This window comes from Rhinolophus sinicus, linkage group LG10, assembly GCF_036562045.2.
Source record: "Rhinolophus sinicus isolate RSC01 linkage group LG10, ASM3656204v1, whole genome shotgun sequence".
In the NCBI taxonomy this organism is placed as follows: Eukaryota; Metazoa; Chordata; class Mammalia; order Chiroptera; family Rhinolophidae; genus Rhinolophus; species Rhinolophus sinicus.
Window position 1 is genome coordinate 29959740 of NC_133759.1, and position 22996 is coordinate 29982735.

At 46.9% G+C, this 22996-nt stretch overlaps 1 protein-coding gene across 2 annotated transcripts in view; it reads right to left on the bottom strand.

Moving 5' to 3' along the window:
• Positions 1-19099, bottom strand: part of GALNT15 (polypeptide N-acetylgalactosaminyltransferase 15) — a 40770-nt gene extending 21671 nt beyond the window's left edge. Inside the window, exons 1-2 of one of the 2 annotated variants that reach the window (XM_019725995.2) lie at positions 17941-19099; positions 692-858 (exon numbers count right to left, since the gene is read on the bottom strand). In XM_019725995.2, the coding sequence (XP_019581554.2) occupies positions 692-858; positions 17941-18470 (697 nt within the window). In that variant the 5' untranslated portion in view covers positions 18471-19099. The remainder of the gene's footprint in view (positions 1-691; positions 859-17940) is intronic. The other variant, XM_074312811.1, reaches the window with a different exon arrangement.
• Positions 19100-22996: the final 3897 nt, after the last annotated feature.

Consider the following 22996-nt stretch of genomic DNA (forward strand, 5'->3'; position numbering starts at 1 on the left):
AGCTCCAGAAACTCTAGGGTTAGGCCCAGCAATCAGTGTTTTAACAAGCTTGTCACGTGATTCTGATGCTTGTCACGTGATTCTAGGTTGAGAACCACCAACCTAGAAGTCAGGCCGGCGTTTTCTCTGTCACCATCTTCTTTTAGATACCCAGCCATGCAATGGGCTGGCCCCCAGTAGTGAGTTTCCTGTCAGTGGAACTTTGCTGCACTTGGCACGACTCAGCTCTGGTCATTTCTCTTCTCTGGGCCTCAGTTTCCTCATCTGGGAAGTGAGTGGATTAGACTAAACAAGGATGATTTAATGGCTAATACTTGTTAAGTGCATCACCCAGTATCTAGGAGGCAGGGAGTACACACAAAAGGACCACTCCTTGTGATTCTTGAGTATCTTGGGCAGAAGCTGATTGGACTGTGTGGAGATTGGGGCCCAGAGGAGACCTTCATGGGAGTGACCCTTGCTGGAGTGACCCTCGCCTTGCTTGTCTGCTTCACCTTCTCTGTCCTCTTCCCTCACTTCCATACGGGTTGTCCCAGGGGCCCTTCAGTCAAGACTTACCTGCACCTGCACCCTCATCTGGATGTCTGCTTCTGGGAACCTTTCCTAAACAGGTTCCCAAACCCAGGGTTTTCATGGGACCCTCCCAGGATTCCGTCCCACCCGAGGGAGGCTGGAGGAAGCCCGCAGCCACCTTGCTGGCTGAGGTCGTCCACGAGGATGATCTCCTTCAGGAAAGCCCTGGGCGCTGTGTCCAGGATGCTGTGTACGGTTCTCAGGAGGGTGGACCAGGCCTCGTCATGGAAACAGAGGATGACGCTGGCTGTGGGCAGGTTGTCCTGAGGGTGCTGCTGCAGACACCTACAGGGATGCAAACCAGGAAGCCATGGGGAAGAAAGGCCACAAGAAGTGATCAACATTTTTGCACTCGCTCCCCAAGCCCTGGCTGGGGCAGCTCCAACTACATGATTCTCCTCCCACTTCAACAGCTCTCCCTGGGTTTTGTTAACATTTCTGCATAAAGAGAGCCCATTTCGCCCCCATAGTAATGCTGTCTACTATCTCCTGATCCTCAGCTCCCAAGAGCTTCTTCACAATGTTTAATTCGTGCCTCTCTGGTAGCTGCTGAGAGGCGTTGCCACAATTCTCAGCAGGTGACTGTCCCAATCTGTAACATTCTCATAGAGCTGGTTGGTGTGAGGCCTAAATAGGATGATGTACATAGTAAGTGTCCTATGAACACGAATTGCTATCCGTTTAAGAGCAGGAACACTACTTTCTTCTGGTGAATGCCAACAATATGCCAGACACTGTGCTAGGCCCTTTATACACACTACTGCATGTTCACCCCGTAACAAGTCTGTGAATTATCCATTTTACAGATAAGGAAACTGAGGCTCAGAAGAAGGCAAGACTCATTAAAGGCCATATTACTGGTAAGTAGCAGAGCTAGATATTTTCCTTCAAAGCTATCATGTCCTTTCCACTTTGCTGGCTCATGGCTGAATAGATGAGGGTGTATGGCGTTACCTCTGCTGGGAAGCTATCTGGTTCCCCGCTTCTCTCCAGGTGAGTAGGGTGCTCCATATTTGCTTTGCATTGGGTCTGTGGAGAGTTCTGAGTGAGTCCACAGTGGAATGAATTATAACAACCTGATACATGGAATAGGGCGTGGCTCACAGTTGTTCACAAAGGCCCTTTCCTAAAACGCATTTCCAAGGTGCTTCTTTCTAGGTTGCAGCTGTTAAAACCATCTCCCTTCTCAAAGGAGTATTTTCTTTTGAATAGGAATTGTCTCAGGACCCCAAATTTCTAACATCTAAAGGCATCTACGATGGTGGAACTGCAGGCAGAGTGACAAGCAGACTGGCTCTGCCCGAGGGAAACACCATCTGAAATAGTGTCAACTCAGGCTGCTCGTTAACTGAGCTTGGCTGAAATTCTCCTTGGTTGAAACCAAGGCTGAAATTCTCATTGAGCAGGAAACTTGCATGTGACTCTCAGTACAAAATCCTATCGGGGGAGGGGGACATTGACACTAATTATGTGCTTTAAGGTAACAGTAAAGCAGAATTCCTAGACAATTGAAAAACAAAACAACAACAAACAAAACAAAAAAAACCACAAGCACATGACCATCTCATTAACTAGCTGTGCCAATTATTTTATTAGTTTATGTATTCATACATTCTTCCTTTCTGCAAAGGATTTGAAGTCACTCACAAAAATATGTACAGTACAATAATGGTAAAATAAAAATGGGGATGAAAAGTCAGGAGTAGGAAAATATTATAAAAGTGTAGAAAGTCAACACTGGGAGAAAGGACATAAATATATAGGCCATAGGCCTTCGGTTTTTCTAGAGTGAATTTTAAATTTGACTCTGAGCTTCCTGGTAGCCAAAGTAAAATGGGAGATTTATTCTGCAACAGAATTGTCACCAACAGAAAAGTTACATACCAGATATTTTAGGGAAAAGAGCGATGCTCTTTCTAATATCTTTTTTTAAAACATAATTTACAACTTTTTAGTTTGAAATAGTTTAGGGCTCACAAGAAGTTACAAGAATAGTAGGGAGTTCCTGTGTTATCTTCGCCCAGCTGCGTCCAGTGATAACGTCTTACACAACCATCCGCCATGTTCAACACCAGGAATTGGACATCTTTCAACACTATCAACTCAAAATACAGCCCTTATTTGGATTTCGCCAGTTTTTACATCTAGCAATGATTTTTAAAGGCAATTTCTATGGACTTCAGAAAGAAGTCCCTAAATGGATGACAGTGTCCTTAGAAGCATCCCGAAGACAAATAAAATAATGAACTTTATATGCACTTTTACAATCTGATTTCAAGGCTGTTCAAATAACACGTCCAAAGTGGAACCGGTTCCCTGTAAGGTTTTTCAGGGAGATAATTAAGTCTCCCAGCACATGCTGCAGTCTTTGCTGAGTTCTTTTACCCTCTCTAGCCTCCCCCATATCCTGTAGTCCCCTTTCCCTCTCCCCATGCCCTGGGAAGGGGGAGAGCTTTCCTCCAACAACCCACCAGACTCTGAGAATTTCCACTTTGTCTTTAGAATTGCTCTATAACTGCTCACAAACAGGTTCTAAACTTCCCTTTGTTCTCTTCACTTCCTTTGTGATTGTGTGTGGGTGCAGGCAAATCCAGAGGTCCTAGGACTGGGGCCGTGGGGGGCCATAAAATAAATCTTGCCTCAGTAAACTCAGTGGGTACAAAAAAAACCTAAAACATTACTTGGGCAATTGCCAGGAGGCTGACTGTTTTCCAACTCAGATAGGAGAGGAATTTTGGAACAGAGAGGCCAGCGTATGGAATCTCCGTGGGTGCAATTTTATAGGAACCAAAGTCCGTCACCACAGGACAAAACAAGGCCATGCTTTCCCAAGGGACTGGCCCCTTTCTGTACCCCAATCCAGAGACTGTGGGAACCGGAAACAATACAAGTATGGTGCCTGAGTGTGCGTGTGTGTGTGTGTCCTCGTAATAAGGTGGTCAAAGAGCTTAGACCAGATGTGTTTAGATTTTAATCTTCACCCTGAAGCTTCCTAAGTTTCCTTGGGTAATATATTCAATATTTATAAACCTCAGTTTCCTCACCTGAAAAATAAGGATAATATTTATCTTTTGGGCCTGTTGTGAGAATTGAAGAATAATTATAGGCACCCAATAGGCAGAGGCTATTTTAGAGCATTCTTGGAGAAAGATAAGATGTGATTAGCATGGTCACCATCTTTGTAAAATATAACTATCTTTCAACAACCACTCTACAATACAGCATGAGACACCTCGGAAGTACTTTCAGAGGTTGGGTTTTCCACATCTGCACAATGCCAACAGCGCCCACTTCAAAGCTTTTATAAGGAACAGTTTCTTAACACAGAACCTGGAGCATAGTAGGGACTCTGTCAATGAAAGAGATTCTTAATTGAAATTCTAGCTCTTTAAGATCAAACTTCTCGCACATTCCTCAAAGTCAGGAGCCTGGAGAGCTTTCTGCTCTGCCAAATGGCCAGTGACCCAGGGCAACCTACTTCCTCTCTTTGTCCTCAGGTGTCTGTAGAGGGGCAGTCTAGCCTGATGATTCAGGCGGAGGAAACTGGAATTCTGCCACCTCCTAGCTGTGAACAGTGAACATGACCCTGGGCAAATCGCTTAGCTTCTTGGTGCCTTGGTTTCCTCAGGATGGTAATAATAGCATCCATTTCGTAGGGCTGCTGTGATGATGAAATGGCCTTCATAAAGCCTTGAGAGCAGCGGCTGGCAGAGTGAACACTGTGTAAGTATTTGCTGCCATTATTAAAAGATGCACTGTTACTACAAAGATGGATCCCTAAGGCTCTTCTGGCCATGAAATTCTGCGTTCTTGGCTCTTCGGGGCCCTCCTCAGGTAGGAGAAGGGGAAAGGAGGAGGAAGAAGCAGGAGACAAAGAGTTTTAAAGAGAATTCCATGACTCCGTTCTTCTCCCTCCATCTGTCTTTCACCAGGATTTCCTAAGTTTTAAGAATAAATAGAACTGTGCTCTCTCTTCACAGTGAGAGAGGATGGCTAACAGATAAATAAGCAATGAGTGTGATTCGGATAAATTTAATAGGTTGCTAAGGATTTTGAAGGGCCAAGTGGGTTTTTGAAAGCTATTACAAGGTTAAAGGAGATGCTTCCCTGAGCTGTGGAGGTAGGTGTCCTGGCATCAGCTCAGAAAGGACCCATTACCTGCTCCATAGGAAGAAGCGCACACAGCCTTCAAGACAAATGGGTAGATTTGGGGCATCTCCTTAGGCAACTGCAAAACTGCTGGGAGATGAAAGCTAAAAATAACCATGGAAATAATCTGGTGTTTCAGGGGGAGAATAAGTGTGGGCTCTGAGTGAATCCTGTGGTTTGTGAGAAAGCCCAGTACCCTCAACATGGCTCTGGAGTGAAATGCTAAATATTATAAACACAGATTGGGCAAGGCCTTGTGTCTCAAGCCTGATTGATGTTTTTCAGAGGAGCCAGGGACTGAAGGTTTCCGGTGGGTGGATGGCCGGGAAGGGGAGGCCTGTGGGTGGTGCAAGCTGTGTAGCCCCCAGATACCAGTAGAAGGAACGGGTACCAAATATATATATGTATGAGCTTTGAGGATCCATGGTCACTATCCCAGGGATGGACGTCATCAGCCTGTGGGCGGCACTGAGCTTTGTGAGGATGGGCAAACGGGATGAGCCCTCTCTATGCTGGTGGGTCCAGGTAGTAGCACAGAGTAGAGAAGGGTGTGATATGTGATACCCTGAGAGCAGCCAAACTGCAACTCCATCCACCTTGTTCAAAAACTGTGTCAGCTTAGAGCATCTTAGGAAGAGGCTGTATGTCAAGTGGCTAGAGATCAAGCCTTGGCATTGAGTTCGGAATCCTGGATCTGTCCTTATGTGACTTGGGCAAGCAACATAACCATGTGATTAACCAGCCTTCCTTTCAACCATTTCCAGATTCACAGACCCAGTTACATCTATAGTAATCAGTCCTCATTTTTAGCCATCTTTTCAATTCCAATAAGTCCTTTTTGAACATGCATTTACTTAACTTCAGTTTTCTCATCTGTAAAATGGGTTGTTGGAAGGCTCAAATGAGTCAATACATATAAAGCACTTAGCCCAGTGCCTTGTTCATAGGAAGAGTTCAATAAATGCTAATTATTGTCATTAGTTTTTGCAAGCCTCCCATGTGTCTAAATACCTCTCTGGGCCTCAATTTCTTCACCTATAAAATGAGGATAATAAGTGGAGTTACTTTAGAGGTCTATGTAAAGATTACATAAGCAAAGAGATGTGTTGTTGTGCTTGGTCTATAGCAAACTTTTAATAAATGGAAGCTGTTACCATTACTCACGTTAGTGTTGTGTGCTGACTGGCTTCTGGGGTTGTCCTTCAACACTGTAGAGGACGGGCCAGATGTTCTCAGAATAATTATCCCTGATATGTGTAGAATTTTCCCTATGCTGTCTCATTCAATCCTCATCACCATCCTTGGGTCTGTTGCATTGCCGAGCTCCAGTGGGTACCATGCTCGTGGAACACCCCGTCATGGTGCTCCTTAGTTGGAGCATGGCAGGACTGTCCACCACATAGGACCACAGCCAAAGAAGGCCGTGCAAGTGGTGGAGCTCATACAGATCCCCCGCTGGGCCCCACTCCCTAAAACACAGACCTAGTGGTGAGATGCTCTCAATCACCTCGTCAGTCACTGGGAGCAACAGCCTCCCTACTTGCTCACCCAGGTGGCTTTGTTGGCTTCTATTTTGTCTTGTTAAAATGCAGAATGGATTCCCTTCAGGAGGGTAAAGGCTGTGATAGTGAGCACCCAGTAACCATTTAGCTGCTGTGAGTATGTAAGGTTCAGAAGAGGCTGGGGAAACAGTAAGAAAAGGTCCAGATGGTGGGGCCCAGCTCACTTGTGTTTGGAAACCCTAAGCCCTAATGTGACCATGAGGACACTGGGTCTCTAAGGAGAGAGAGTGCACAAAGAGGGAAGTGGAGAATGAGGTAAGTGAGGGAGGTGATGCTAAAGACCTGTCATCTGCTTCAAAATATACCCACTCTTCCTGCCCACCTCCCACCCAAACTTAGAGAGCTTTGGAGAGTAGAGAATAAGGGGGGAGGGGTAGCCCAGAACTAGGTAGAGAATTAGCAGTCACTGCCCAGCCCCCCTGGCAACCACACCAAGCCATGGCAACCACTAATCTACTTTTTGTCTGTAGATTTTCCTACTATGGACAAACAACATATCTGTGACAAGATACAGTCTGTGGGCAACCATTTTGTGATATGGGAATTGCCCGTAACTCATGGATACCTGTTCATTCATCCCCAGGCAACATTTTGTCCTCTATGCTTCTTTTTCCCTCTAAGACCCCCCCCGCACTATGTGGCCTTTTGTAACTGACTTCTTCCACTTAGCATAATGTTTTCAAGGTTCATCATGCTGTAGCATGTATCAGTACTTCGTTCCTTTTTACTACTGAATAATATTCCATTGTTTGAATATACCACATTTTATTTATCCATTTATCAGCTGAGGGACATTTGACTGTTTCCATTTTTGGCTATTATTAGTAATGTTGCTATGAACATTTAGGTATAAGTTTTTGTGTGCACATATGTTTTCATTTCTCTTAGGTATATACACCTAGAGGTTCAATTCCTGGTTCATATGGTAACTGTATGTTTAACATTTTGAGGAGCTGTCAAACTGTTTTCCAAAGCAGCTGCACCATTTTACATTCCCACAAGCAATATATGAGGGTCTCAACCTCTTCACATACTTGTCAGCATTTGTTATGGTCTGTCTTTTTCATTTTAGCCATTCTGCTGGAGTGAAATGGTATCTTATTGTGGTTTTATTTCCCTACTGATTAATGATTTGAACATCTTTTCATGTGCATTATGGCCATTTCTATGAATTCCTTGGATAAATGTCTATTCAAATCCTTTGCTTGTTCATAAATTGTATGTCTTTTTAATTGTTGGGCTATAAGGGTTCTTTTTGTATTCTAGGTACAAATCCCTTATCAGCTATATGATTTGCAAAAATTTTCTCCATTCCTGGACAGTCTTTTCACTTTTTTAAAGTACAAAATTTTTTAAATTTTCATGAAGTCCAATTTATCTATTTTTCAAGCCTTTACATTTTGAGGTGGTATATTATGCAGTGATAGATAGTGGATACACATTCTCATTTTAAAGATGAGAAAACTAAGGCCCAGAGAGCTTAAGTGACTTACTTAAAGTTACAGAGCAAATAGCTGACGGTCAGTCTGATTCTGAACCTATCTAGTACTCTTAAACGTATATATATATTGCCATCTTGGACTAAAGAGCTAGTAGAATGTTCTGGAATCAAAGTCATAAGGCTTGATTTCCAGTGTCCTGACCAAATGACAATGATGGAAGGTTTTTTGAAGAACATATAATCCATTGGTTCCTTCATGTATTCTGGACTATCTATACTGATTCATTCAGGCCCTCAAAAAGCAACTTACTTAGATCCTACTATCTTGGCTACCTTAGAAATTTGCATATGTGGAGTTATGCTTGGTGCTATGCTCTAAGCTTTCTTCAAAGGACAGTACAAGAATCAGTTTTATGAAATCTGCTTTGCATTACAGAGGAAACCTGTTGAGGGTTTTCTCTCCTCTATCAATTACTATCCCCTCTACAAAGCTTTGGTGGGAAATTCCTGTCAGATACAAGTGCCAGGAAAAGCTTTTCCTCCTCTGAGAACCTGGTGTTTTTCCTCCTCATGAACAATAAGGATCATGATATCTACTGTGTTTCCTTTTGCAGTTTGGCTGCCAGAAAGCTCAGAGTAAGGAAATGGGATATTTAGTCATTGAGAGGGTTCTAGGGATTACCTACCTTCATTCTAATTTTCTCTTTGATCTTGACCTTCCATCTTTCCAACCAGTCATTTAACAGATACTTGTTGACAACCTACTACACTGAAGACTGAAAGATGAATTAAATAGATAAGATCTTGGAAGTGGAATTTGTGGTTTCCCTGCCCATATCCCCTATGGCTATAACATTATATATAATACAGGACAGCCTGACTTCCAATTACCCGAGGGCTTCTTCTGACTGCCAGAGCTGCTTTCCCCAATCATCAGCAGGAGAAAATTAACCTCCCACCCAACCCTGTGAGCTGCCCTCAGCCAGTGACTTAAAAAAGTTGGTGTATTTATATCCAGCAACCTCAACCCTAGGGGTAAGTAATGATGAGATGTGTGTTCCATTCCGATTCCCAGATTCCCCTGCAGGGCTGAGCTCTAGCTGTCCACAGAGATAACTGCCTTGAAAACACACCTTCCGTTGACTGCCTTCTAGTCCCTGCTCCACATTCCCAGTCCCTTCCTAGCGCTCCTGGCATCCCCTGCACAACAAATCCTTGTCTCAGGGTCTGCTTTTGGGGGAGGTCAAACTAGGATGTCACGGAATTTATATCCTATTAAACAGATAACCAAATAATTATTCAACAGCTGTAGTGAGTGCTCCAAAGAGATGCTCAAGGAGTGGGGGCGAGACCCAAAGAGTGGATAGGACACAGTCCAGAGAAGGCCTGTGGGGTGGGGAACGGTGTTTCTGGCAGATGTCACAGTCTCTGCCAAGGCCTGGAGGTGGAAAGGGGCTTAGCATGTACCAGGAACTGACGGAAAGATATTCTAAAGTATATTAATAGCAATTTTTCAAATTTATAATGTATCTTAAAATCCTTTGAGGGAATAAGGTAGGTAAACAAACAAGAGCAAAAGCTAAGTGGTCCACACAAGGGGCTTTGGGCAGCTCACCACCTCTCTGCACCTCAGATTTTTTTCTCCCAGGTGGAGGTGGGTGGGGGTGCACAGTCAGCTTCTATCTGGGCTATGCCATGGCTTTTCTGGGGAAATCAATGAGGCAGTGCCCAACCATAGCTTTTGGACATTGCTTCACAATGTCCACATGTGACCAGGTACTCATGGAGAGAAGCCATGAAGGAACGCGTGTTTTTATTATTAAATAATGGGGCTACTTTCTTTGTCCTTCAGCCACGTATCAGGTGACTATTTCACTATCTCAGTATGTATACACATACACACACGTGTCCAAAAGCCCCCACACACACACCGATCTCATTTGTCCATCTTCTGAGTGGCAGCAGAGGAGAGGAAATGTCGGGGCTTTGGAATCAAATCAACCTGGCTTTGAATCCTGGCTCTGCCATTTCCACCCCCTAATTAGCCAGCATGGGGATGGTGATACCTTTCTCCAGCCCAGGGATGCTGCCTGGATTAAAAGGGATCATCCTGGCCCAAGAGAACTGCTCAAGAAATGTTAGCTTTACAGCGTCGCGCTCCAAGCTCAGAGGAGTTCAGGTCTGTGTTTACACACAGACGCACACCCTCTCTTCACGCAGCCCCAGGATCCCGTGTGAACTGGGAAAATACGTTTGAGTGATGATTCAAAGGGAGTGAGTCACAGCACTGTACCAGATGGCCTGGCTGTGGCACAAACACTCCCCCACCCTCCCCTTGTTGGGCCAGAGTAGGAAGGTTTCTGCCAGGTTTTCTAAAGCTATGTTGGGGTTACTGATCCCCAGTTCTTACCAAATCAGCAGAGCCCCTTCTCCCCCCAACTCAGGTGGGCTTCCATATCTCAGTCCTGAGCCCACACATGCAATAGCCTTGCTATGTATTTGCAACCCCCAGTGACTCCAATCTCCTTGGGGTTGAGGCTGGGTCTTCCTCACCTTCTCACCATTAATAACTGCTAAATAAATATTTGTTCAGTGAATGAAGGATGACACCATTCTTGCTCTCAAGGAGTGTATAGGCTAGCTGTCAATATAAACAGGAGAGTAATACCATAAAGCTAATTCCCTACATTCTGAGAAAATTCCAATGTTCAGTCCAGCTTGTCTGTAACTGGTGGGGTTCATCTTGAGAACACCAATTACTAGGCCAGGGCTTGGGAGAGGAGGGCTGGGACACAGCCTGAGGAAATCCCTTAGAGGGATGAGCAAAGGAGCTTATGGATGAGAGAGAGGTGTGGGAAGGGCTGGAGCTTGCACTTGAGACCGATGCCGTCAGCCTGTCATTCATTCCCTACAGTGCATGCAAGGTACATGCAGTCCCCTTCTTTGAGGGGGTTCTTTGAAGTCTCACAGCATCCTTCTGGGGTGCTCTGGGGATCTTGGCCCTGATCCTGACTCCCTAGCCCTGGACCAGAGATGGGCACTGATTGGCGTCACCAGTCTGCATACTGACTGAGGCGTAAAAAGCGTCCTGGTGCACCAGTTCCCCTGACAGGACCGGCCGCCCTGGATAGTGGCCACGTGAACCTTCCAGATGCTCTATCTCAAGGAGTTTGATCTTCAGGCATGTGAAAAGGGTCAGCAGTTGGCAACAGGTCATAGAATAGACAGCAAGCCAACGATGAGGCAGCAGAAGCCAAGAGGTGGCCCAGTGCTTCTCAGATGTTCATTCGCATGGCATCACCCGGCATCTCCATAAATGCAGAGTTAGATCCAGGAGGTGTGGGGTGGTCCTGAGGTTCTGCATCTCTAGTGAGTGAGCTCCTGGGTGATGCCAATGCTGCTGCTCCTGGAACCACAGCTTGAGTAAAGGCAGTGGTTGTCAGTGGCAAGATATTAGCAGGGTGAATTGCCGTGGGGTGCCAGGGACACCAGCTGCTTAAGGCCACAGGAAGGCCCAGTCCCGGAATTGCTGTGGCTTGTCAGCCTTTTTCTTGCTCGTGCTGTGCGCCTCCTGCAGCGGTCCCTGCACTGTCCCTGTCCTTACTTCCTGTGCAGAATTACAGTGACCCTACCTGAAGTAATGTGAGTATCTCTGTTCTTTTTCACCTAAAAGGGCCTGTCAGTAGTTCTTGGCCCAGCTGCACCGTAGAATCACTTAGGAGCAAGTCTCAGTGAATTGTATGTAATTTGTTGGTCGGCGGTAGAGCCGGGACATGAAGATTTGTAAAACTCTCCAGCGGATTCTAATGTGCAACCAGGGCTGTGGGTGATTCTGAAACTTTAACATGGATATAAATCACCGTTAACAAGGGAGCTTGTTAAAATGGAGATTTTCATCTAGCCGGTGTGAGTGGGACCTGAGAGGCTGCATTTCTGATGCCGCAGGTCTGAGGCCCATACTGTGAGTGGCACTGGGGCAATACCAATTATCTCCAGTAATAAAAAAGACAGGCTGACCACCCTAACCTGATATCCAAGGCCAACTTGAAGCACAAAGCGAGACCCTACCTCACTGCCTCCCGTGAGCTTGATCTCAAGGGATTATACTCAGCCCTGTCTACACCACAACCCCGCTTAGTGGTGACAGATCCAGAGTGCAGATCCAGGGGAGGCACTGCTCCTGGCTGTGCTAACACTGGTCTCCAGGGCCGAAAGCTTGGTGTCTGTGGGTTCCTTTGGTGACTTGTCTGGCCAGGCCCCAGAAACAGCACTCCTACTGACCATGCTCGATTGTTTTCCTTCTTTTCTGGGGAGGGGATGAACTGAGCTACTACCTGGGTCTCTGCCCCAGCCTATTCCTGCTCTTCCCTGACTGCACCCCCACAGCCAGGACGAGTCCACTCGCTCAGATTTATGGATGTTCTCTCAGCTGCCTCCTTTCCCTTTTGCATCCCAGGCTCCCTAAGCCAACAAGGGGTGCAGAGCCATCCTGGGGTGGCTCACAGCCTGGTGGGAACTGATGGACCAGGCAGGAGGGAGGGAACAATGGAGAAGCTACCCCTTCCTGTCTCTCCCCACTGGCTGTGAAATGCTGTTGCCTACCTGGTTTCTGGCAGCCCTGGTTCTCAGCCCTGGCTGCACATTAGAACCACCTGGGGACACCCAGAGCCCACCCTAGACCAATGAAATAAGAATCCCTGGAAGTAGGACCTGGGTATGAGTAGTTTCTAAGACTTTCTAGACAATTCCAATGTGCCCCAAGTTTGTGATGATGTACCCACCACTGCAGCAGAACATAGCTGACCAGAGAAAGGACAATGACGTGATGTTCACAGCTGCCTGCTCCAACTTTCTGCCATCTTTCCAACTCACTCCTGTGCCCTGTATTCAAGAATTTGGTAAGGGAAGCTTCTGTTTGGACTTGAATATTGGGTGAAAAATCATCCACATTTAGTCTTTCTTGGTCTCTAACCTAATGCAAGGGTGTTATATCCCTTTTATAATTGAGGAAAGTGAGGCTCAGAGAAATTGAGTGATGATACAAGGTCACATAGTAAAAGGTGGTGCCAGGATTCAACTCCAAGTCCACTGTTGCATGTGACTTTGTATATAAACCAGGGAAACATGGGCCCAACCTTAAATGCAAGTTATAAGTTGATGCCAGCAAGTAGCACACAGCCAGTTACAGCTGAGCTAACATTTATGTGTATGTACAAAACCCCCGGTAATGAGGGGGACTGTGTTCCTCTCTTCTCCATTTTTCCAATCCCAACTGCCTCTATGGAACCTTCCAGAATTCTACTACCTCTCCATCCACTTTCACTCACTTTTGGACCGGTGGTTCCCCAAACTGTCCTGCATCAGCTTTTAAAAATTCAGCTCACTGGGCTCCAACTTAGAACTATGGAGAGTCTCCAGTGATGGGATCTAAAAAAATCAGTATTTTTAAACAAGCCATTTGGGGGCATCTGATATGCACCTACTTTGGGGAACCAGGGATGTAGCCTCTTGATGCCCAAAAGTATCTGTGGACCAGCAGTGCTGGTACCAACTGGGAGCCAGATAGAAATGTAGCATCCTGGGCCACACCCCTGAACTATTAAATTAGACTCCAAATTTTAACAAGATTTGCATGCACGTTCAAGTTTGAGAAGCATGGCTCTGTCCGACCTATTTGGTATAAAGAGTGTCTTGCAGCAGCAGCAGCAGCAGCAGCAGCAGCAGCAGCAGCACTCAGGAACTCACAGAAATCAAATTCTTGGACCCCACCCTAGACCACCCAAGTCAGAACCCATAGAGGCAGAGGCCAGGAATCTGTATTTCAACAAACCCCCGTAGGTGTTCTGATGTACACTCAAGTTTCAGAGCCACTGCCTGGAGGAGAGATTACAAAGCACTTTCTCAGTGGGGAGTCTCTTTGATCCTGGACATTAACTGTCCTACAGCTGATGCCAGGATGATCAAAGGAGAGCTGGGCCTGGAAGAGCCTGAAAGCTGTCAGTGCTACAGGAGGCTGCATGCAGCAAGGCTGGTTCCTCCCCGCCCCCCTTGGACAGCAGCGTGGAAGGGCTGAGTCAATCTTAGTTCTCAATCTGTCACTTTATCATGGGCACTTCTCTTTATTTCATCTATGGATTCATTCACTTTTATCCCCGCTCCTGCCTCCAGGACCCTCCCCTCCTCACAGCAGAACCATTCCATTGTGTTTCATCTGTTCTTGTAAAGAATGGATTGTTGATGTACATGGAGTTCACATTTCCCCTGGTGATGGTGTGCTACAGCCCTCTTTCTGCATCTTACATTATTATAATTATTATTATTACTATTATTATTTTCAGGTGTACAAAACAACATAATGATTAGACATTTTCACCCCTTACAAAGTGATAACCCTAACAAGTCTACTACCCCTCTGATACTGTACACAGATATTACAATACCATTGTCTATATTCCCTATGCTGTACTTTACATCCCAGGACTATACATATATATTTTAATTATAATTGACATTCAATATTATTTTATATTAGTTTCAGGTATATAGAGCAGTGGTTAGAAATTTATATAATTTATGAAATGATCCCCCTTCCTAAGTCTAGTACCCACCTGACACCATACGTAAGTTTTTACAACATTATTGACTACATTCCCCATACTGTATTTCACATCCTTGGGACTATTTTGTGACTATCAATTTGTACTTTCTAATCCTTTCACCTTTCTCACTCATCCCCTAAGCTCCCTTCCCATCTGGCAGCCATCAGTTTGTTTTCTGTATCTATGAGTCTATTTCTGTTTTGTTTGTTCATTTATTCTGTTCTTTAGATTCCACACATAGGTGAGATCATATGGTATTTGTGGGTCTTACTTTTTCACTCCGCATGATACTTTGAAGGTCTCTCTCCATCATACTGTGCACTGAGGAGGGTGTTGCTCCTAGTCCTAGCAGAGTACCTCTGGGCTGCACCCAGCTCCTGCAGTGCCCTGTGACGAGATGCCCAGGTGGCTCCCAACTCCCTGGTGCCACCAAGGATGCTGATATACATCCTCCTCCATGTCTCCTTGGGGACCGGTGTGAGCTCCCCCATTTTATGGATGAAAAACCTTGAAATACTTCCAGCCCATGTGACTTGCCCAGAAAGTACAGCATGATGATGAAGAGACCATGACGTTGGTGTCAGAAACATCTGGTCAGATGACCTGACCCCAATCCCTTCTCTTTTCTGTGCCTCAGTTTTCTCATCCATAAAATGGAGATGATAAAATTACCCACCTTCTGGATTTATTATGAAAACAAGTGAACACCACGTAGCAGAATTCTGAACGCATAATAGGTGCTTAATAAATGTTCACAACAGTTTTACCTCACTTTCCAGAGATTGTCTATTGATCTCTTACAGTGATTTTTTTCTGTTTTGGTCTTGCATTATTGGTAACTCTCCTCTCATGAGCCCTTTTCAAACTGACCTCCGGCAATGACTCAGTGGTTCTCAGAAAAGGTTTGCGGCTTGGATAGGCCAAATGAGCAAAGGCCGGGTCTGGTTTGGGGGTTTGGGTACGTGAATTGGGGCCAGCCGGTCTTGTCTGGGTTAAGAGTCAAGAATGGTCTTGCAAGAAGCTCTGGGGTGGATGATGGTGTGTGACTCAGAAGCAGGCAGAGCTGCGGGACGTCTAGTGTTCTGGGAAAGCAGCGGTGCAGGACTTGCATACAGTAGATGCTTAATACATGGCTGTTCTTAGTGGGTTGTATTTTGGTCCTGTTTTAAAGTAGTGGGAGGCAAATCCTGTCACCCTGGAGGGAGGTTGGGGGTTTATTGCCTCACTGTGCAGAGAATCCCTTGTGTATCCTGGAGGGGTGCTGGGAAGGGAAGACCCCAGTGCGTGAAGTGTAGACTAGAGAAGGGAGTCTGGAGGCCAAGGCCTGGGTACCCAGGCTGCACAGACCGGCTGCAGCCAGCAGAGGGCGCCACACACCTCTGGACAGAGCTGGAGGTGGTCCTGTGAGAACTGTGAAACGCTGGGAGTGCGCAGACGAACTGCGGAGGTTTGCACGGGACCTGTAGGGGCTCTCAGTGCTAAAATCAGGGAAGTCCCAGGCACACGGAGATGAGTTGGTTCCCTGGTTTGAAGAGGCAACCGTTGAAATGGTGCAGACACACACACGCACATACATATACGCACATCACACACAACACAAAGCGTACCCACACTCACATCAAATACACAATACACACCCATGCACTTCACACCACACATCTGACACACAACACACTTGCACACATACATATGTACCACTAGCACAACACATTTATAATACATATTCAGCACACACTCCTAAATACGTATGTGCAACACACAACAAATACGTGACCACACACCATACAACTCATGCCTGTGTACATCACACGACAGACACAACATGCACAGGCACCAGGCACACCAGCACGATGTAATGCCCTGCACACATGTACTACACACAACACATGCACACATAACACACACGCACAAGCACACATACACAATGTACCCACAGATATGCGTGTGCATAGCACACGTGCACAACAAGACACACACACATACACACACCTTTGCTAACCACAGACCTCTTGTTTGAGGACATGTTTCTTCTTGGCAAAATGAGGATCATCGTCCTTTCTCTAGGCCAATGATAAAAGCGTATGAACAATCATTGAAAACTCTGTATTCACTCCTTCAGCAATCGTTTCTTTACTGTGTGCTGGGACCTATGGGCTCACTGCATGGCAGGGAAAGCAGGCATTGAACTAACCAACACATCCATGATCATTTAGCTTCGGTTGTAATGAGCCTTATGAGTTAAAACTCCAGAGAGCACAAAACTGCAAGGGGGTGGGCCTGGCTGGGTCTGGGAGTTTCCTGAAAAGAGCTTTTCAAGCCAAGAACTGAAGTCAGAACAGCAGGGTTGGGACGAGGGGGAGGTGAATGAGGCACACAATGTACGGAGGCGTGACGCTCATGTGTTGTCCTGCATTTGCAGGGTCATGCGAGTGAGTGGGCGAGTAGCCAGGCTGAGCGGGAGCCCAGGAAGGATGGGAGGAATAAGTGGTCCTGCTCCCAACTGCTGCTCTACGCGGATCCTCTCACCCAGATGGTTGGAGAGTTAGCTGCCTTCTCAGGAAACTCTCTGGGCTCTGGGGAGAGCAGGGGCTTATAGGGCAGGGCCCTACCTAACTTAAATGGACCAGCTGCACTGCCCCTAGATGCTAGTAACCAGGCCACCTTCTCTTCAGTCAGCCATGGTGATAGCGGAGGGGAAGGAAGGCAGGCATGTACAGGATGAGCCCACCATCCCCCCGGGCACAGCCTACATGTCATCTGCTTGCTCCTGAGGGTGGGACCACCCTGCCAGGTTAGGCTGCATCACTGCAATATTCCAGCTCCTGGGCACTGCAACTGTCCCCTTAGTCTAGTGGACTAAGGAAGGTGGCTTAGAGTGCTAGTTCAGGCAGACTGCAGCTTCTGCCTAGATACAAATCCCCGCCTTGGCACTTACTAGCTGTGTGACTGTGGGGAGGTCATCTGGTCTCTCTGTACCTTATTTTCAAAATGATAAAATAGGCATGATGGTAATACTAGCACCCATCCGACAGAGTTGTAAGGACCTTATGAGTTAATACAGGAATAGTTCTTAGATGAAAGCCAGGCACATGGCAAGAGCCACATAAATATTATCTGCAATTGTTATTTTGATGCAGAATAAACACAAACACTAGTAACAATTACAATATTAAAATGTGCTTGAGTCAGAGTATTAGAACCGGAAGGTGCCTTGGAGAACATCTGCTCAAAGATCTCTCTCTCCTGCGTTAGATACAGATAAAGCTATTTGACCCAATAATCCAGAATCAGAAAGACTAGACCCCAGGACAGGGAAGAGAAGAAACAAGTAAGAGTTGCTACCTTTCAGTTCTCTACGACAGTGGCTCTCACCTTGAGGACTAGATACAGGCCACAGGACCCCACCCAGGGTTACTGATTCAGTGGGTCTGGGTGGTTTCTGAGACTCTGCATTTCTAACAAGTTCCCAGGTGAATGCTGCTGGTGGTGGTCCAGGGGCCACACCTTAAGAAGCACCGCCCTAGGTATAGTGGAGATGGGGTGCAGAAAGTTTGCAGCCCGCGTTTGCTGAACAAGCCCCAGTATCGCCAGAAGAGGAAGCGAAGGCCTTACTTACAGCGGATGCCGGACCTCGGGCAGCGCCCTCTGCAGGGGGATGCGGGAGCTAAGCGCCTCCTCCAGGCCGAGTGGGGTCATCTCATCTTCTTCAGATACCTCCCCGTCCTCCTCCTCGGCTCCCCAGTCCCTCTCTAGGGACTCGTGGTCCAGCTTCCTGTTCGACTGCTTGATGAACCGGTAGCTGCCACCTCTCCGGCCCTGGCTTTGGTTCCTTTTGACCCTGGGGGAGACCACAGCCACCAGGAGCTGATCTTCCCGCAGCGAAATAAAAGGCGGCAGGTCCTCCAGGGGGCCATACTCCTGGCCCTCGTCATCTGACTCCAGCACCCATTCCTGGGACTCCCCAAAGTTCAGGCGGTACCCAGCTTCAGGGCCGTGCTGGGCGGCCCGGGCTGTGACAGCCTGGTGCAGGGCGTGCGGGGGAGGGTGCAGCATGGCTACCATCAGTAGCACGCATCCCAGCATCAGGAAGAGCAGCAGGAATTGCAGCCTGCATGGTCCATGCCTGTATCGCTTCCTTAGGAGCATATTGCTAGAACTTGCCAAATGCAACAGGTCATGTTCAAATGTGTTTTCTCGTCCTGCTCCAGGTTCCTTCAAGCTTGCAGCAGAACCTGGGTTCCTGGTTCCACCTGGAAGTATTTTGCCCGTCACTTAACCTGATCCTTTTATCCCATTTGGCTTTGCCAACAGCGTGTGTAAGACCGGCTTCCACTTAGAATCAGAAAGACACAGGACCCAAGTCGCACTTCAGGTCCTCTCTGAGTGGACTTCTTTAATTGCCTTCTGAAAGCCCCTTCACAGGGACTTCAAATTAAATTGTTTGCCCCCTTTCATCCCCTGTTTCTCCTTGGGAAAAAATGATTATTTCCATTCTGCTCAGGTGTTTAGTCCCATGTGTTTCGTTTCCCCCCTTGCATGACTGGTCAGGTTGCTACGCGATGTCTGGGGGAGAGATGGTGGGTCCTCAGTCCAGCAGAGCTGACAGCCGTCCTCCTTTGGACGCTTCAAGTCAGGTCGGATCAACAGATGTGAAGCCGGCAGACAGTGCCTGATTTCCTTTCACACATAGCTCCGTGCTCAGCTGAGAGCCCTCTGCCAGACACAGCCCGAGCCAGGCATGCGTCTCACTCCTGGTCCTAATGCCCTCACTGTTCCCAGGCTTTGCACAACCCCACGGAATACAGCTCCAGAGGAAAATAAAAGTCACCACTGCTAGGACCAAACCCAAACAGGAACATGCCAGGAGTTCAGATTTGAATCTCATTCTTAGGAAGACTTCTGGCCTGACCCAAAGGGGCAGGAAAGAGTATCCCCTCCTTATTTCAGAAAGGCTGTACATGTGACATAGAGGCGAGGAACTAGCTGTCTATTTGCACCCGCAGTGTCCCACATGTGATCTGCAAATTTCAACCAGACTCTCCCTCCCTTCCTGAGGACCACTATCCTTGACCTTCTGAAAAGGAGGGACGCTGCTCTTATAAGCCCCTCCTGCCCCAAAAGGGCATCTGAATGCAAACTATGCGCCTTCAGTTATAAAACTTCCTTCATTTAACCAACAAATATTAATAAGCACCTGCCATGTGCCAAAACCATTCTGGGGGCTGGGAGTATAGCAATGAATAAAACAGACAAAAATTTGTGCCTCATGGGGGGTATACTCTAGAGGGAGAGACAGACAGGTAATTTATTAAAATATACAGTAGATCAGATGGTGATAAGAGCTAAGGGAAAAATAGAGCAAGGAAGGGGGCTGGGGATCATGGACTAGAGGTTGAAATTTGACAATGGGTGGCATGGGAATATTTCACAGAAGAGTTAGCATTTGTGTAAGGAGGAGGGCTAGGCAGCTATCTGGGGATGAGCATTTTAGGCAGAGAGAATAACAAATGCCAAAGTCCTGAAGCAAAGGTGTCCCTGACCTGTTAGAGGAACAGCAGAGGGTCATCACGGCTGGAAGAGAATGGGCAAGATGGAGCATGATGGGAAACAGAATGAAAGAGGTGGAAGGGATAAGAGGTACGGGAAGAATCATGTAGGGCTGGGTAGGGCATTTGGGGTTTCCTCTGGGTGAGATGGAAGCCCTTTAAGGGTTGTGAGCAAAGGGCAGACACAATCCACTTGGATTTTAACTGGATTGCTCTGTGTTAAGATTAGACTGTGGGGGAGCAGGGGGCAGAAGAAGGGGACCAGCTAAGGTGCTTTTTAGTAAGAATGATAAGGGCATGGACCAAAGTGGCATCCGTGCAGGTAGTGAGAAGTGGTTAGCTTCTGGACATATTTTAAGGAAGAATATATAGTAGTTGCTGATGAATTGATATCCAGTGAGAGAGAAAGATGCGTCAAGAATGATTGCAAGTTTTTGGTCTGAGTAGGTGGAAGAAGAGAGTTGCCATCAACTGAGATGGGGACGTCCAGGAGCAGGTAGGAGCGAACAGCAGTGGCTCAGTTTGGAACACGTGAAGGAGATGTCTTTTAGACAAAGGGAGAGGAAGGGTAGGCAGCTGGACAGATGACAGCTGGAGGGCAGGGCAGTGGTCTGGCCTTCAGAGAGAAAGTTCCACCCCAGCAACACATAGAAGCTTTTTAAAGCCATGAGACCCCAGATCAAGGAGGGAGTGCGATACAGAAGAGAGAGGAGGGAATCCAAGATGCTCAGAGTTCGGCTTCTGGTTGTAGAGGGTTGATTAAGCGGAGCAAACCATCACCGTGAGGTGGATTTTTCCTGATACCTATAAAGCAGCAAGGCAGTCCTTGTAACCAGGAGTGGAGTGGGAAAATTGCCATTGGCAATTCCTTAAGTAAATTGCTCATTGTTTCTGTTTTGATTTTTATCTTAGAATGTGAGCTTAAAAACATTTCAAGGGGAAAAAAAAAAGTTTTTCCTTTTGACTCAGTTGCTTCTTTCCTGTGTGTGTGTGTGTGTGTGTGTGTGTGTGTGTGTGCGCGCGCATGTGTGTTTTCCCTGAAGCCATTCATAGAGTCAGGAGTGAAATGGTGGGTTATATGTGGCTGTTCTCCACAGCCCAGCACTATTCTCCAATTGACAGCACTTAGGAATGGCTGGATTGGACCATATTTTCCAAATCCCATCAGTGTGTATTGGGGGCTAGAGTTGTACAACTTCCACATGCAAGAGGCAGGCACCCTGGGAGGTGTCGTTTAGAATTGCTGGGAGGTTAATGAGGATGATGTGATAGGAAGTGTCATTTCCAGGAGGCTTTCAGATAACTGAGTGTGCAGTCTCCACCCTGGGGCAGAGCGCCCTTCCCCACCCTCTCCAGCAACCCTTGCCTCAAGCTCACCGGCCACATCCCACTTCCAGGCCTTTACCTGGCTGACCCTCCGCTTAATGGCTCTTCTCCAGAAATCCAGCCATATGATTCATTTCTTCACTTTCATGTTTACTTGAATGTCACCTATTCAGTGGGGCCTCCTCTGAGCACCTTTTTAAATAAAAAATCCTTCCATTTGCATATGGGATTCTCTGTCCTCTTTCTTCGAAAATCTCTGTGGCTCTTGTCAACACTTGAGAAGTAAGATGCTCAGTTCTTTATTGTCCATCCTCCATCTTACTCCCATCACAGGTAAACTCTACAAGGAGAGGGCTTCTATCTGTTCACTGTTGTTTCCCTAGAGACTGGACCTGTGTCTGGCATAGATTAAGCACTCAAATATTTGTCAAATGAATACAGAGACAACTGTGTGGCTGTTCTGATTCAAGACAAGTGAGGTCTGTGTGTTTTCTGACACTCTACCCCTCAAAGAATTCCACACAGCACAGAATCACAGGATGATGCTTTAAGGCTGCCCTAAGGGAAATAAAATTCCCATGTGATCCCCAAATGGACAGAGTCACTTCAAAACCCCTCGACATGGTCCATACCTGCTGGGATGTCTTGAGGTTGGAATGGACCATCTTGGCATGAGCACCACCAAGGGGCTCAGCCATGCTGCCCTTGGCTCTGCCTCCCACTATTTTCCTGGAGAAATTCACTCTAATGGACCCCGGAGGCCCCCCCCCTCGCAAATGTTCATTACATAGTTAAATGTAGGGGCCCTGCTCATGGGCAATGTAACAAGTGTTACATATCCACACAGCACAGAATCCAGACTTCCCCACAAATCCCCAGGCTTCTCAGTCACCAGGACTGGAAGGAGCAGAAGGCTTTCCCGACCTCAGGCCATGGGGACCATGTTCCACACACACAGGCTGCTCGGCTCCATCCCAGACACTGGCTTGCAGGGTGTTCCGTTGCTGCTGAGATACTTTCTCATAGCCCAGTCCTGCCTTTAGCACCCAGATGTCAGCAAAGCATCCTCAGTCTACAACTCTGTCTCTTAGTTTCTGTCCTCATGCAGCTGGGATTTTCTTCTCCATGTTTTCTTTTCAAAAACAAAACCAAGCAAACCATGGATCCCGAAACACAACACAAAAGCCCTTTCTGTCGCCAACTTCCTCCTCTCAGCCTCAGAAATGGGACTGCTCTGAGGGATGTCCCTTCTTTCTGTTACTCATTGCCCAAAGTTTCAGGGGCTATCCTGCCCCTGTCCAGAGCTCTCTGTGGGGGGAGGGCCTGGACACAGTCCTGTGGAACCCGCCCCCCATCACTTGGCTCTCTCCTCCTTTTTTCTCACTTGTGTTCCCGTTATGGGTTGGATTGTGTTCCCCCCACTAAACGATGGTGAAGTCCAACTCCCCGGTGGCTGTGAATGCGACCTTATTGAGAAATCGGGTCTTTGCAGATGAGCAAGTTATGATGAGGTCATTAAGCTGAGCCCTAATCCAATACTAACGATGTCCTTATATGAAGGAGAAATTTGGGCACAGAGACACGCGCACAGGGAGAAGGCTATGTGAAGATAAAGCCAGATATGGGCTGATGCATCCCTAAGCCAAGCAGTGCCAGAGATCACCAGAAAACCACTGAAAACTAGGAAAGAGGCGTGGAACAGACTCTCCCTTACAGCCACAGAAGGAAAGAAGCCTGCAACACCTTGAATGTGGACTTACTTTCTAGCCTTCAGAATTGTGGGGCAATGGATTTCTGTTG